The sequence below is a fragment of the Halichoerus grypus genome, chromosome 5, assembly GCF_964656455.1.
Source record: "Halichoerus grypus chromosome 5, mHalGry1.hap1.1, whole genome shotgun sequence".
NCBI lineage: Eukaryota > Metazoa > Chordata > Mammalia > Carnivora > Phocidae > Halichoerus > Halichoerus grypus.
In genome coordinates this window covers 144,540,928-144,555,722 of record NC_135716.1, presented here as the reverse complement: position 1 = coordinate 144,555,722, position 14,795 = coordinate 144,540,928, and the positions used below count along the sequence as shown (strand labels likewise).

At 48.5% G+C, this 14,795-nt stretch overlaps 1 protein-coding gene across 1 annotated transcript in view; it reads left to right on the top strand.

Annotated features, from left to right (window-relative positions):
- Window positions 1–218: 218 nt before the first annotated feature.
- The window catches only part of MROH7 (maestro heat like repeat family member 7), a 42,828-nt gene continuing 28,251 nt past the window's right edge, over window positions 219–14,795 (top strand). Inside the window, exons 1-6 of the mRNA XM_036113994.2 lie at window positions 219–1,446; window positions 7,593–7,666; window positions 10,567–10,641; window positions 11,984–12,063; window positions 12,346–12,475; window positions 14,534–14,629. Of these exons, the coding sequence (XP_035969887.2) occupies window positions 219–1,446; window positions 7,593–7,666; window positions 10,567–10,641; window positions 11,984–12,063; window positions 12,346–12,475; window positions 14,534–14,629 (1,683 nt within the window). The remainder of the gene's footprint in view (window positions 1,447–7,592; window positions 7,667–10,566; window positions 10,642–11,983; window positions 12,064–12,345; window positions 12,476–14,533; window positions 14,630–14,795) is intronic.

The window sequence follows — 14,795 nt, the reverse complement described above, 5'->3', positions numbered from 1 at the left end:
TGGAAAGGTGGGCTGGGCGTGGTCACGAAGTACCTGGGAAGTCATGCAAGGGCTTTCATCCTAAGGATAGTGGGGAGCCATGGAAAGGTTTTAAGCATGACTTAGGAGGTGAAGCATGCTGAATTTGCCTTTTTCTCTCTCAGGAGCATTGCAGGGAGCTCAACAGTTGGCTATTGGAGAGAAGGAAGCAGAGGCATTGAGAGACCGCCAGACCGGGCATGGCCCTGAACCCAGGGGCTAGTCTGGTCCTCTGTGAAAGCTCGAAGATGACACCTAGTCTCAGCTTCACTGAGGCCTCAGATTTAGGCGCCGGCACCATCTCTGGGCCCCACTCAGACATGGGCCTTGCTCCTCTCATGAACCCACCCCTGAATCCTGGCTCAGCTCTTGTTCCAGACCTTAATCCAAGTCTGAGTCCTGTCTCAGAGGAGGCCCCTGGCCTGGTGACTGGTAACACCCTCAGGCCTGTGGACAGCTGGACTGTGGGCCCCGCCTCCCTCCAGATCACCACTTCCCACTCAGGTGAAGCCCTGGGCCCGAGTTCAAATCAGGTCTTGAGGCCTACCTCCCAGAGGGCCCCAAGTCCAGCCTCAAACCTCGTTCTGAGCCCTAGCTCTCCTGAGGCCCAGGGTCTGAGCTCAGGGAGCCACACAGGGCCCAATTCTGAGGAGGCTCTCAACTCCCTCCCAAGCAAGATTTTTGATTTGGGTCAGAGTAACTCCAATCCTTCCAGGCCTGAAGCAAACCCATTTATAAGGCCCTATTCGAGAGAAGCCCTGGTTGTGGGCCAATGCGTCTCCAGGCCAGGCTCGAAAGCACTCCTTCCTCCAGCCTCAAACTCTTCTCTGGACCCAGACGCCAACCGGATACTCGGTGTGGGCTCAAGAAACACCTCTAAGCTGGACCTGCATGCGGCTCGAGGTTCTGGTGGGACCCTGATCCCAGATGCCAACGAGACCATCACTGCGGTTTCACATAAGATCTCCGGGTCTGTCTCAAAAGGAGCCTTTGGTGCGGCCTGGAACACGAGTTCCAAGGGAACCATCAACGTGGCTTCAAATGGCAATCGCAGGTCTGACTTGAACATGACCATCACTCAGGCCTCATGCTTGACCCTGACTCCTGGCTCTAGTGACGGTGTCAGCCTGCACTCCAGCACCCACGGACCCAACTCCACCCTCTCTCCACCCTCGTGCATGACCCTGATCCTGGGCTCCAATGAGACCCTCAGCCTGGGCTCCAGCCTCATTTTCAGTGACACCTCCACCCTGACACTGAGCAGCCAGCAGGATTATTCTGAGGACAACAGCATCCGTGCCATACCCTTGGATGAGAATCTGGGGAGCTGGGGCGAGATGGTCAGCACTGAGACCGGTCAGTTCCCGCTGGGGTTCCCTACCCGTAACACCACAGACGACACCGCAGCCTTCCAAAGCATCCCAGAGGGTGAGCACAGCAAGGGTGCCAGCCCCAGAGAGGGCACTACCCTGCAAGAATTTTGTATTCAGACTTGTAGGGCAGGGAGGCTAGAGAAGAGGAGTGGGAGGAGGAAGGAATAGCCTGCAGTGGACAGCATGCAATATATTAATTATACACAAGAGATCTAGTGCTCAGCCTCTGTTTGCTGTGTGACCTGGGAGGAGCTACATAATCTCTCTGAGCCTCAATTTCCGTAACTGAAATAACTCCAGATCATAACGCTTTTATTAGGTCCAAATTATGAGTCACACAACTAACTATACATTTCTTTCAAAATATAGGCCTGTTTCTTTCCAGTTAAATTTCAGACCTGGCTTCTCAGGGTCAAGTTTGACCCATGGAGCAGGCAGGCTCTAGGCTCAGCTCACCTCTGTTGAGTGTTTGACATCCTCACTTGAGTGAAGCCTTGAAGTCCTGTCTGGAGCCTCCGCCTCACTCACCTGGGATACGCAGGAGTTCTGAAAATTAATCCCTTGTCGATTGTTGATGTTGTAAAGACCTTTTCCCAATTATTTGTATCTCCAAATATTTTTGTTTGTTCATGCACCAATACCACATTGTGATTTTTAAAAATATACCATGGCTTTGTAAATATGTATTTACAAAGGTACAATATGTATCTGGTAGGGTGAGCATTCCTCTTTGAAGTTCTTCTCAAAATTATTCTGAGGACAGTAGCATCCACACTGTGCCCTGGAGGCTATTAGTAGACCCTCATTCTTCCATATACATTTAAAAACAAAAAAATTTTTTTAAAGATTTTATTTTTAAGTAATCTCTACACCCAACGTGCAGGTTGAACTCACAACCCTGAAATTAAGAGTCACATTCTCCACTGACTGAGCCAGCCAGGTGCCCCTTCCATGTGCATTTAATGTTTGTTTGTTTGTTTATTTATTTACTTACTTATTTTTTCCATATGCTTTTAGAATACATTTGTCTAAGTCCTCAAAAAGTCTTTCTGACATTTTTATTGGAATGTTATTGATTTATCCGTCTATTCAAGTTTTCCTTTATATAGGATATACCCTTTGCTAGAATTTAAAAAATTCTCCATAAAGGTCTAGTGCTTTTTTTTGGTAGGTTAATTCCTAGGTACTTTATAGTTTTTATTCCTATCACAAAGCATATCTTACCTTCTAATACAATTTCTATTTTGTGCTGGTGATGCTGATGATATAGAGGAACTTGATGCAAGTTGGTTTTTTCTTTTTTAGAAGATTTTATTTATTTATTTGAGAGAGAGAGAGCACAAGCAGGGGAGGGATAGAGGGAGAAGCAGACCCCCCACTGAGCAGGGAGCCCGATGTGGGGCCCAATCCCAGGATCCTGGGATCACGACCCAAGCCGAAGGCAGCCACTTAACCGACTGAGCCACCCAGGTGCCCCGCAAGTTGGTTTTTTCTTTAAACAGCTTTATTGAGATATAATTTATATAACTATAAAATTTATCCACTTAAAGTGTACAATTTAATGCTTTAAAAATATACACAGTGTTATGCAACCATCACCACCATCCATTTTAGAACATTTTCATCACCCCAAAAAGAAACTCTATACCCCTTAGATGTCATCCCCAACCCATGACCCCCAGTCCCAGTCAATCACTGATCTACTTTCTGTCTCTATAGATTTATCTATTTTGGACATTTCGTATAAATGGAATCATACAATATGTGGTCCTTTGTGATTGGCTTCTTCTACTTAGCATGTTCTCAAGGTTCATTCATGTTGTAGGGTGGATCAGTACTTCATTCCTTTTTACAACTGAATAATGTTCCACTGTATTCCACATTTTGTTCATCCATTCATCAGTTGATAGATATTTGGGTTGTTTCTACCCTCTGGCTATTTTGAATAATACTACTATGAACATTCATACATAAATTTTTGTATGGATATGTCTCCATTTCTCTTTGGTATACACTTAGAGATAGGATTACTAGGTCATATGGTGACTCTATGTTTAAGTGTATGATTCAGGGGCATTAGTCACACTCACAATATTGTACAACTATTACCACTATCTAGTTCCCAAACTTTTTCATCCCTCCAAATAGAAGCTCATACCATAAAGCCACAGCCCCCCATCACTCTCTCTCCAGGCTGTGCTAAACTCTAATCTTTCTTTCTCTGAATTTGCCTACTCTAGATATATCATGAAAGTGGAATCATATATTTGACTTTTTGTGTCTGGTTTATTTCACTTACCATAATGTTCATCTATGCTGTATCATGTATCAGTACTTTGTTTCTTTTTATGGTTGGACAAAATTCCAAGATGTGTACCACATTTTATTTGTCCGTTCACCCATGGATGGACGCTTGGGTTGTTCCCACTTTTTGGCTATTGTGAATAATGCTGCTATTATAACATCAGTGTGCAAGTACCTGTTTGAATCCTTATTTTCAATTCCTTTAGATATATACCTACGAGTGGATTTGCTGGATCATCTGGTAATTCTATGTTCAGCTTTTTGAGGAACTGCTAAATTATTTCCCAGAGCAGCTGTACTATTTTGCATTTCCACCAGCAATGTACAAGGGTTCCAATTTCTACACAATTAATCTCTCCTTGCCAACACTTGTTATTTTTCTTCGTTTGAAAATATTTTTTATAATAGACATTCTAAAGGCTGTAAAGTGGTATCTCATCGTGGCTTTGATTTGCATTTCCTTAATGATGACCGATGTTGAGCATCTTTTCATGTGCTTCTTGGCTGTTTGTATACTTTCTTTGGAGAAATGTGTATTCAAGTCCTTTGCCTATTTTCAAATTTGGTTGTTTTTGTTGTTGTTGAGTTTTAGAAGTTCTGTAAATATTCTCTCCCATTCTGTGAGTTGCCTTTTCATTCTCTTGGGTAGTGGTTCCTTTTTTTTTTAAATAAGATTTATTTATTTATTTATTTGAGAGTGAGCATGTGCGTGCATGAGCAGGAGAAGGGGCAGAAGAGGAGGGAGAGGGATAAGCAGGCTCTGCGCTGAGCTCTGAGCCACTCACGACCCTGTGATCATGACCCAAGCCGAAATCAAGAGTCTGACGCTTTATCTACTGAGCCACCCAGGCGCCCTGATAGTGTTCTTTGATGCACAAAAATTTTAAATTTTCACCAAGTCCAATTTATTTTTTCCTTTATTGTTTGTTCTTTTGGTGTCATATTCATGAAATTATTGCCATGTCCAATATCACGAAGGTTTCCTCCAATGCTTGCTTTGAAGAATTTTGTAGTTTTAGCTTTTAATCTTAGTCTTCAAGTCAATTTTTGTATATAGTGTGAGGTAGGGGCCCAACTTCATTCTTTTGCATGTGGAAATCCAGTTTTCCCAGAACCATTTGTTGAAAAGGCCATCCTTTCCCCACTGAATGGTCTTGGCACCCTTGTCAAAAATCAATTGACTACATTTATTTCTGGGCTTTCTATTTTATTCCATTGGTCTATATGTCTGTCCTTATGCCAAAACCACACTGTCGTGATTACTATAGCTTTATAGTAAGTTTTGAAATCAGGAAGTGTGAGTCCACTAACTTCTTTTTTTTTTTTTCCACTAACTTCTTGTTTTTGGGGTTTTTTTTAAGATTATTTTGGCTATTTAGGGTCAATCTTTGCTTTTTATTTTTATTTTAAGTTTTATTTATTGGGTGCCTGGGTGGCTCAGTCGGTCAAGCATCTGCCTCTGGCTCAGGTTATGATCCTGGAGTCCCAGGATTGAATCCTGCATTGGGCTCCCCGCTCAGCAGGGAGTCTGTTTCTCTTTCTGACCCTCCCCCCCTCATGCTTTCTCTCTCACTCTGTCAAATAAATAAATAAAATATTTTTAAAAAATGAAGTTTTATTTATTTAAGTAATCTCTACACTCCATGTGGGGCTCGAATTGACCCTGAGATCAAGAGTCACATGCTCTTCTGGCTGAGTCAGGTGCCCCCAATCTTTGCTTTTTAATAGGAACATTTTGTCCATTCGCATTTTTTTTAAGATTTTATTTATTTATTTGAGAGAGAGAGAAAGCAGGGGAAGGAGCAGAGGGAGAGGGACAAGCAGACTCCATCCCTGAGTGGGGAGCCTGAGTTGGGGGCATCCCACAACCCTGAGATCACTACCAGAGGCAGAGGTGAGGTGAAACCAAGAGTCAACGCCCAACCAACTGAGCCACCCAGGCATCTGTTGTCCATTTGCATTTTAAAAGACAACATGTTTTCAAATTGTACTAGCCTTTTAAAAAACCTTTTCAAGATACATAACATGTATCAGTAAAATATGTAAAGTGTACTACTAATCTCAAGTACAGCTTGATGAGTATTTACATATGTATACATGCTGGAGACTACCACACAGATCAAGACAGAGATCTTTTCCAGCAGCCCAGAACCATCCCTTGTGACCTTTTCCATTTAATACCCGTCTCCTGGGGCAGGATTTTTCAACCTTGGCTCTACTGACATTTTGTTAGATAATTCTTTGTTGTGGGGATGTGGGTGTGGGTGTGGAGGGGCTGACCTATGCATTGTAAGATGTATCCCTGGGGGCGCCTGGGTGGCTCAGTCGTTAAGCGTCTGCCTTCAGCTCAGGTCATGATCCCAGGGTCCTGGGGTCGAGCCCCGCATCGGGCTCCCTGCTCCGCGGGAATCCTGCTTCTCCCTCTCCCACTCCCCCTGCTTGGTTCCCTCTCTGGCTGTGTCTCTCTCTGTCAAATAAATAAATAAAATCTTAAAAAAAAAAAGATGTATCCCTGGACTCCACCCAATAGACGCTAGTAGCACTTAAACCACCTGTTTGTAATAAACGCTATGTGGAGAGGTACTTGGAAACTATGTAAATATTCCATTCCTCATCAAACTTTCAATGTATTCATGTACTTGTTTATATTAGTATAGACTCATGATTTCTTAGGTTATTCAATGAACTATAATCTGTTGCTACCACTATTTATTGTGATACCCAAATCGTTCCCAATTTGGCCAGTGGGATCCCCTTTAACCAAGCTTTTATGTCCCTTTGACACGTCCCCATCATTCTTTGAGCTCTGTTGTTTTCCGGTACCAGATGTCTCAGGCTCATTCTGAACTTTGCTGCCCAAATCCCAGGCTCAGCCATTTCTCCGAGAAGGCTTGTTCCTTTCAGTGGAAAAGGTACCTAGGAGACAAGATCTTGGAGCAAGCCATGTTCACTACTGTTGGTGTTTCCTCCTCTCCCTGTTGGCTCCATCCTCCAGAAGCCTCTGGTAGCCGAGATGGCCCTGAACCAAGTTCCAGGCACTCATAGGCCATCAGAAAGAAAGAGACCCATTTTCTTTTGGGTTTCCCTCAGTGCTCTTAAATAAGGGGCTCTATTGGTCCTGTTCAGCCAAGTGCCCATCCCTGGGCCAATCACTGTGGCTGGGGGCATGGGATGCTTTTATTGGCCAAGCTTGGGTTCCAGGCCCACCCCTATCTGAAGAAGGGGTGATGGGTGGGCTTGCGTAATCCAGCTTTACTAGCTACATGGAAAGGGTAGCCCACAGGGGAGAAGGGCCTCTTTCACCAGAAGAAAGATGAGGAAATCTAGGGCTGACAAAACAGGTATCTACTATAACAAATCAGTTTAATTATACATTGTGATAACAGCTGAAAGAAGAGAATAGGATGATGCTCAAGAGGATTGTAGTGAGTCCTCCTTTACCCTGAAGGTCAGGGAGGCCTCTCCGCGGAGTGGCAGGCAAGCAGAGATTTGAAGGAGGGGAGCCCCAGCTGGGCCAGTGGGGTGTGGTAGTGGAGTGGCCCAGGTAGAGGACACCACCTGTGCAAAGGCCCTGAGGGGGAAGTTTGCCCTGGCCTGGAAGGAGGACAGTGTGGCCAGAGCATGGTGAGCCAGAGGAGAGCAGCAGGAGATAGGCTGGGGAGGTGCGCAGAGGACACTGATCCCACAGGGATTTGAGGCCCTGACAAGAATGGTGGCTTTATGCTCAGTGGAATGGGGTGCCACTGAAGGCTTTCAGGGAAGGCAGCTCAGTCTGGCAGCTAGGGAAACAAGGATTGGAGGGGCCCAGTGGGGGGAGGGGAGACAGGACTATGGCACCAGATCTATATCAGATCTTTACCCTCCCTCTTGTCTCCTCATTGAAACTGTGACATTCAGGAGTCTTCGATGAAGTGACCTCATGCCTGGTGAAGGTGCCAGGGAAGAGAGAAGATGACAACAAGATGGCTCTGGTATGCTTCCTGCCCAACCCCCAGCTGACTTCCCCAGGGTGCCCCCCCCCCCCCCCCACTCTCCAGACCCAGTGGTCCCTGTTTCTCTGCTCGGCTCTTCTTTTCTCCTTGGGACTCATCACCATCTGGTATACACTATGCTTTGCTACTTCATTTGGTTTTTGTTAGCCTCTCACACTGGAATATGTCCTCTATCAATCAGGGATTTTTTTTAAAAAAGATTTTATTTATTTATTAGAGAGAGAGTGCACGCACATGAGTGGGGGGGCAGAAGGAAAGGGAGAAGCAGACTCCCCTCTGAGCAGGGAGCCCGAGGTGGGCCTCGATCCCAGGACCCTGAAATCATGACCTGAGCTGAAGGCAGACATTTAACCGGCTGAGCCGCCCAGGCGCCCCCTAAATCAGGGAGTTTGGTCTCTTATTCCCAGCTCTACTCCCAGCATCTAGAACGGTGCCTGGCACATCATAGGTGCTTAATAAAGGTTTTTAAGCACTGAAGGAGGCCAGAGAAAGCCGGCACCTATAGGACTTGGTGAGGGCCAGTGGGGGCAGACTGGATAGGCTGCTGGACATGAGTGTGAACACACACACAGTCAGGGAGACTGGCCGGTGGACGGAGGCTGGAGGTTGGATCCACCCAGGCCAGGCCGTGCAGGAGGGAGGCCCTGCCCTCAGGCTGCTTCAGAGGCAAACTCCAGTCCCTGGGTGCCCCAGGGTGGGGCATGGGGAGAGGGTGCCAGGAGGAATAAGAGGTCTGGCATTTTAGGAGTTTCCATCCTCATCCCATGGCATTCCTCCGGTTGTCCACCTTGTTCTTGCCACACTGGCCTTTCTTGGTTTCTCACACATGCCATACTCATTCCTGCCCCAGGGCCTTTGCACTTGTCCTTTCTGCCAGGAAGTTTCTTCTCAGCTACAAAATGGGCATAATAAAGTTGAAGTGAGGCCTAGTTTGGGGAGATAGGCAGACCTTCCTCTAGTTCTTCATGTGGTTACGTCCTTTTTTTTTTTTTTAAATGATTACCTCTTTCTTGTCATTCAGGACTCAGTCCAAATATCAACTCTTCTGAGAGGTCTTCTATGACCATTCAGTCTATAAGCTATCCCTCTAACATCACTTTGGCCGTTTATCAGTTGTTATTTAGCAAACCAACCCAAAACTTAGTGGTCTAAAAGTTTACTCCGCTGGGGGAATAAGGACTGAGGGGCCCAATTTCTCACGATTCTGAAATTTTTGAAAAATTTTAATTTTAATTTATTTTTAATTGAAGTGTACACAATATTATAAGTGAATATTATAAAATATAATATATATTCTATATTATACAATATTATAAGTGAATACAGTATTATATTAGTTTCAGGTATACAACATAGTGATTCAACATCTAAATACATGACCAAGTGATCATCAGGATAAATCTAGCTACCATCTGTCACCATAAAAGTTGTTACAATATTATTAACTGTATTCCCTATGCTGTACATTGCATCCCTATGTCTTAATTATTTTATAATGGGAAGTTTGTACCTTTTAATTCCCTTCTTCTATTTTGCCCAGCCCCCCCACCCCCTCCCCTCTGGCAACCATGAGAATGTTTCTGTATCTATGAATCTGTTCTGTTTTGTTTTCTTTGTTCATTTGTTTTGTTTTTTTACATTCCACATATAAGTGAAATCATATGGTATTTGTCTTTCTCTGTCTCCTCTGTCTGACTTATTTCACTTAGCACTATATCCTCTAGGTTGATCCATGTGGTTGCAAGTGGCAAGATCTCGTTCTTTTTTATGGCTGAGTAACATTCCATTGGGTGTATGTACATATAGATCTCACCCACCTTCTTTATCCATTCATCCGTCGATGGACACTCAGGTTGCTTCCGTATCTTGGCTATTGTAAATAGTGCCGCAGTCAACATAGCAGTGCCCACATCTTTTAGAATGAGTGCTTTTGTTTTCTTCAGCTAACTACCCAGAAGTGGACTTGCTGGACTGTATGACAATTCTGAAACGGTCTGGGCTCAGTGAGGTGGCTCTTCTGCTTTGTGCTGTAGACTGAGGTCACTCGGGAGCAGGGGCTGGGACATCCGAGATGACCCTCATCTTCCACATGCTGTCATCATTCCCTATCTAGCTGGGCTTCCTTGCAGCATGGCGGCTGGGTTCCAGAAGGAAAAGACTGCCAGTTTCCTTAAGGGCTAGGCCAGGAATTGGCACATCATCGCTTCATGGCCTTCTGTTCGTCCAAGCAAGCGATAAGATGAGCCCCGATTCAAGGGCTCTCCGTCCTCTTGATTGCGGTGGCGAAGACAGTGCGGCCTCTCGCACTCACCACACCGCCCGTCAGGTTCACTTGCTTTGCTTTCTTCACTACATGAAGTTAGTTTATCTATTCCTTGAGTTTTTCTTCTTCTACCTTAAGATAATGAGACCTCATAGATTAGTTGGACGTTGGTAAAGGTATTCCCTCTCTCAGGTGGCAGGATGACTTGACCTGACTTGACTAGGATGTGCCCTTAAGAGTGGACACTAGAAAGCCCTTAAAAGGTATTACTAGTCGTGGGATTTCGGCACCTCTCCTGTCCCATCAGCTCCTGCCTCCTCTCCCTCAAGAGAGCGAGACTGGAGAGGGGGTGTGCTTGGCAGTGCATGAAATCTGGTCCTCCCCCAAACGCTGCCCTTCAGGGATTATCCAACCCCTCCCCCGCTGCCACCACAGTCTTCCCAAATCTGCACCCCACCCCAAGTGCCCCCGTGGTTTCTCATTTCTCTGGAGCCGATGCTGGGGGCTGGCGGCTGGGGACGAGTTGGCGGTGGCTGGTGGGGGTGTGCGGGCTGTCCCTGAGGGCAGGGGTCAGTGCGGCTCTCACCCTGTGGCTTTGCCCTCTGCTGCCTCCGAGGTGGAGAATGTCATCACCCTCCAGAAGTGCCAGGAAGGGGAAGGCGAGAAGAAGACCATGATGAAGAAGATGATGGTGTGGGAACGCCGTGCGGGTCTGTGGCATTGGGTGGGGAGGAGGCGGGAGTCCACCCACTGATGAGACAGGCTTGAGGTGGGAGGAGGACAGAGGAGGAGGCAGGACACTTGGATGTGAGCCTCAGCCCACCTCTAACTGCCCTCCACCCCCGAGGGAGCTCGGCAAGCCGTTTTCCTTCTGTGAGCCTGGCCCTTCGCATCTCCTCAGTGCCTGTGGTAATGCCCATGCAGGGGCTCGCTCGTTGGGAGGATGCGACCCGGTGGCAGATCACTGTAGAGTCCGGGCCCCGGGACCAGTCGTTACTATTTAATACATTCTTTTCCCAGAAATTCCTCCTGGTGGGAAACTTCCAAGAGTTTCCTTATCATTTTGCAAAATACATTCACTTCTCAGTTATCCACTGGAATGGTTTGGGCCACTGAAGTCCCCAAAATTGTATTTAGTTTTGGGTCCCTTAAAGATCAAATCCTTGCCCTTGATAACTTCATTTAACTAACATTAATTGAGCACCTATCGTGTGTAGATGGGAGATGAACAGTGAGAAGTAATTAGGATGTTTTAATTTTATTATTTATTTATTTTTAAGATTTTATTTATTTATTGAGAGAGAGAGAGCCTGCATCCGCGTGCAAGCATGAGTGGGGGAGGGGCAAAGGGAGAGGGAGAAGCAGACTCCCCACTCAGCAGGGAGCCCAGTGCAGGGGCTCGATCCCAGGACTCTGGGATCAGGGCCCGAGCTGAAGGCAGATGCTTAAAAAATTGAGCCACCCAGGCGCCCCTATTTTTTATTTTTGAAGATTTTATTTATTTATTTGAGAGAGAGAGAGAGAGAGAGTGCATGCACAAGCTGAGGGAGGGGCAGAGGGAGAAAGACAAGCAGACTCTGCACTGAGTGTGGAGCCCGATGCGGGGCTCGATCCCAGGACCCTGAGATCATGACCTGAGCTGAAGGCAGATGCTTAACGGACTGAGCCACCCAGGAGCTCCTAGGACAGTTTTAAGGAATTCAGGTGGACCCCCTTCAGGAGCCATTCCTGGTGTTTTTTGCTTTGGGCCAGTCCACGGCTTAAATATACCTCCTTCCCACGAGGCTGCTGAAGCAGTTCTTGTCGGACCCTAGGTGTGGGATGTGCTTGGTGGCCTTGAACTGAGCTCAGGACGGGGTTTGAGCCGTGAGCTGGCTCTCCCCACGGGAGGCCCTGCATGGTGTGGAGGTGGGGAGTTCTGTCCAGGCTGAGCGGCTGCCGCGGCCCGCACCCTATGCGGAACAGTGCCCTCGGTCCTGGTGGTCTGCAGTGGCCTTGCCCCCTCATTGGCCCCTCTGTGATCCCCTGTCCAGAGGCAGATCCAGGAAGAGCCACTGGATTCCCTCTCAAGCACCGTCCGCTGGCAGGCCATGGAGACCCTGACCCAGCTGAGGTGTCCACAGCCCCCTCCCCGACCCCCAGCCCTTTCCCCTCTTCCCTGGGCTCCACCTGTCTCCTCTGGGGCCTGTCCTCAGTGCCCCACCCACTCAGGTGCCTTTTCCTCTCCCCAGGCCCAGTCCTCCACACCCACTTCCCTCCTTCCTACCTCATCTTGCACAGGCCACGCCCAGGCCCCCGGCTAGGTGCCCTCCTCCCAGCCCTGAATCCTTAGCTTCCTGCCTCCGGCCCCAGGGCCCCTCCCTCACTGAATGCCCTTGCTTTCTGTCTCCGCCAGTCACACCCAGCCCGTGCTGGGTGGGCGAGAAAGATCAGAGCTGGTGCACACGTGTGTGAAGAGTGTGTTCTCCCTCCCCTCTGTGCAAGCCATGCAGGAGAAAGACGAGGCCAAGGCTGAGGCCATAGAGGTGAGTCCTCAGGGCCGTCAGTGTCCTTAGAGTAAGGTGCATTTCTGATCTCCCAGTGGGGAGAGAAAGAGCATTCCAGAAGGTAGATGTGAATCTTCATTCATACTCCTACTCCAAGCTGGATGAACTCACCTCTCCTGGCCTGAGCAGGCACTTGATAAATATTTGGTGAATGAGTGAATCTTCAGAATAAGGGATTGCTCATTTGGGGTGCTCTGTCCACTTGTGGGTCCTGCCCTAAGAGAGGGATGTGAGCACGTGTTGGCATGGCCAGTGGAGGTGGCCAGGAGTGGGAGGAGGAGGGCTGAGGACTGGGTGAGCTGGGGTGAGGCCTAGCTGGGGTGAGGGTAGAACCTTAAGGGGCTCCTGTGAGCGTCTTCCAACTCGGCAGGGTGGTCCCAGGAGAAGTGGGTAGAGGTGACCCTTAGTGTAGGATGTAGGGTCAGTGGGGGAGGTTTAGGGAGAGGAGTTTCAGCCAGGAGGGAGGCACATTCATTCATCCTTTCATTCACTCCAAAACCACCCGGGGCTGGGGGATACAGTAGAGGGAGGGCAGGGGGGAGATGGACATTGTCAAAGAATCATACGAATAAATGCACATTTGCAGCGGTGGTAAATGTTGCAAGCAAGCCTAGAATGGGTGTCCTGGCCTAGGTGGGGGTCAAGGGTCATGGTGCGGCAGCTGAGAGGTTAGAGAAGAGCTAGTTAGCTGGTGGGGAACAGGGGATGGCAGAAGGAAGGGCATGCCAGGCAGAGGGAACAGCCTGTACAGTGGCCTGAGGCCAGTGAGAACATGGTGATGGCAAGGATGACAAGGGGGCACTGTGGCTGGAGCGCAGAGGTCGAGGCAAGAGTGCTGGGAAGCGAGGCTGGAGGGCACTGGCAGCATGAGGGCTCTGGGTCCCGGGAGGTGGTGCACTGAGACAGGACCGGAAGGAAAGGTGGGGGATCCCTGCAGCCTGGGAAGAGAGCAGGCAGCCCTCTTGCAGTACCAGGCCCAGACAGCAGAGGTCAGTGCTGCGCAGCAATGGGCCAAAGATCGGAGGGAAGGAGGAGGTAGTTGGTAAGTGGGGCCTGCTTGGTGGTTGTGGTGTAACCCTGGTGTGCACAGACTGGGGAAGCCTGGACAGGGACAACCTGGGAGACAGACAGATGTGACGAGCTGGCAGAAGGAAAGGAGCCAGGGGACAGAGGGTCTTCCCAGAGTGGCTCAAACCCACTCCTCCACCTTGTGTATGTGTAATGCCTGCACCTTCCTAAGACTATTCTCAGACTGTGGTGTGGCTAAGGGAGCGGGAACCTGGGCAGGCGAGACATGGCTCCCTGCAGAGGCAACTTGGAAAATGTATTTAGGTCTAGGAGCAGCAAGTAAAAAAAGCATCCGAGAACTTCCCAGAGACGTTAATAAAAGTAAGGCTGGCCCCCCCGTTTATCTGGCTCTTAATTCCCCCACCTATCCCCTCATTCGTTCCCCACGACTCAAAGCCTCCTTGTCGTGGGAGCTGGGACAAGTGCGTCCTCATTTGCAAAATGAGAAAAACACTTTGAGGACAAAGGGATATGGTTGTGCGAATCACCAGGCACTGAGCTGGCCCATGGTAGAGTCTCAGTCAATGTCGGGGTTCCTCTTCCTCCTCCTTTAAGGTAGGAGTGCAGGGATAATAATCACCAATTTTTTTTTTTAAGATTTTATTTATTTATTTGAGAGAGAGCGAGCGAGCGCAGGAGGGGCAGAGGGAGGGAGAGAATCCCAAGCAGACTGCGCTGAGCACAGAGCCTGACGCAGGGCTCAATCCCAGGACCCTGAGCCAAAACCAAGAGTCTGACACTTAACCGACTCCGCCACCCAGGCGCCCCACTGATTTGTTGATAAGGAAACTGTAACCCATGGGGGGGTGGAATAATTTGTCCAATATCACACCTCAAGTTAGTCTCCGAGGTGGGGCCAGAAAGCAGCTCTCATGGGTCCGAATGCTCGTCCCCTGACCCATAGCAGGGGGTGCAGGCCGGGTCTGCTCCAGAAGCCTCCTAGTGGCTTGGTCCTCCTCCTGTCCACAGACACTTTACCGTCAGACCCTGGAAGCCCTGCAGACACTGCTCAACGCCCTCTTTGTGGAGGACCCCACTCCTGCCGGGCTGAAGAGCATCTTGGAGGTGTGGGGGCAGGAAGGAGCACCAGGGCAGAGGGGAAAGAACAGGCTCCAGAGCGGTGGGGAGGCTGTGCCCAGAAGGAGTGGTTTGACTTCCAGATGTCACCTTGTGCTAGTGTTCCACCCCCGGGTCCCTCTTACAGGCCCTGTTCCAAACTCCTGCCCCTTCG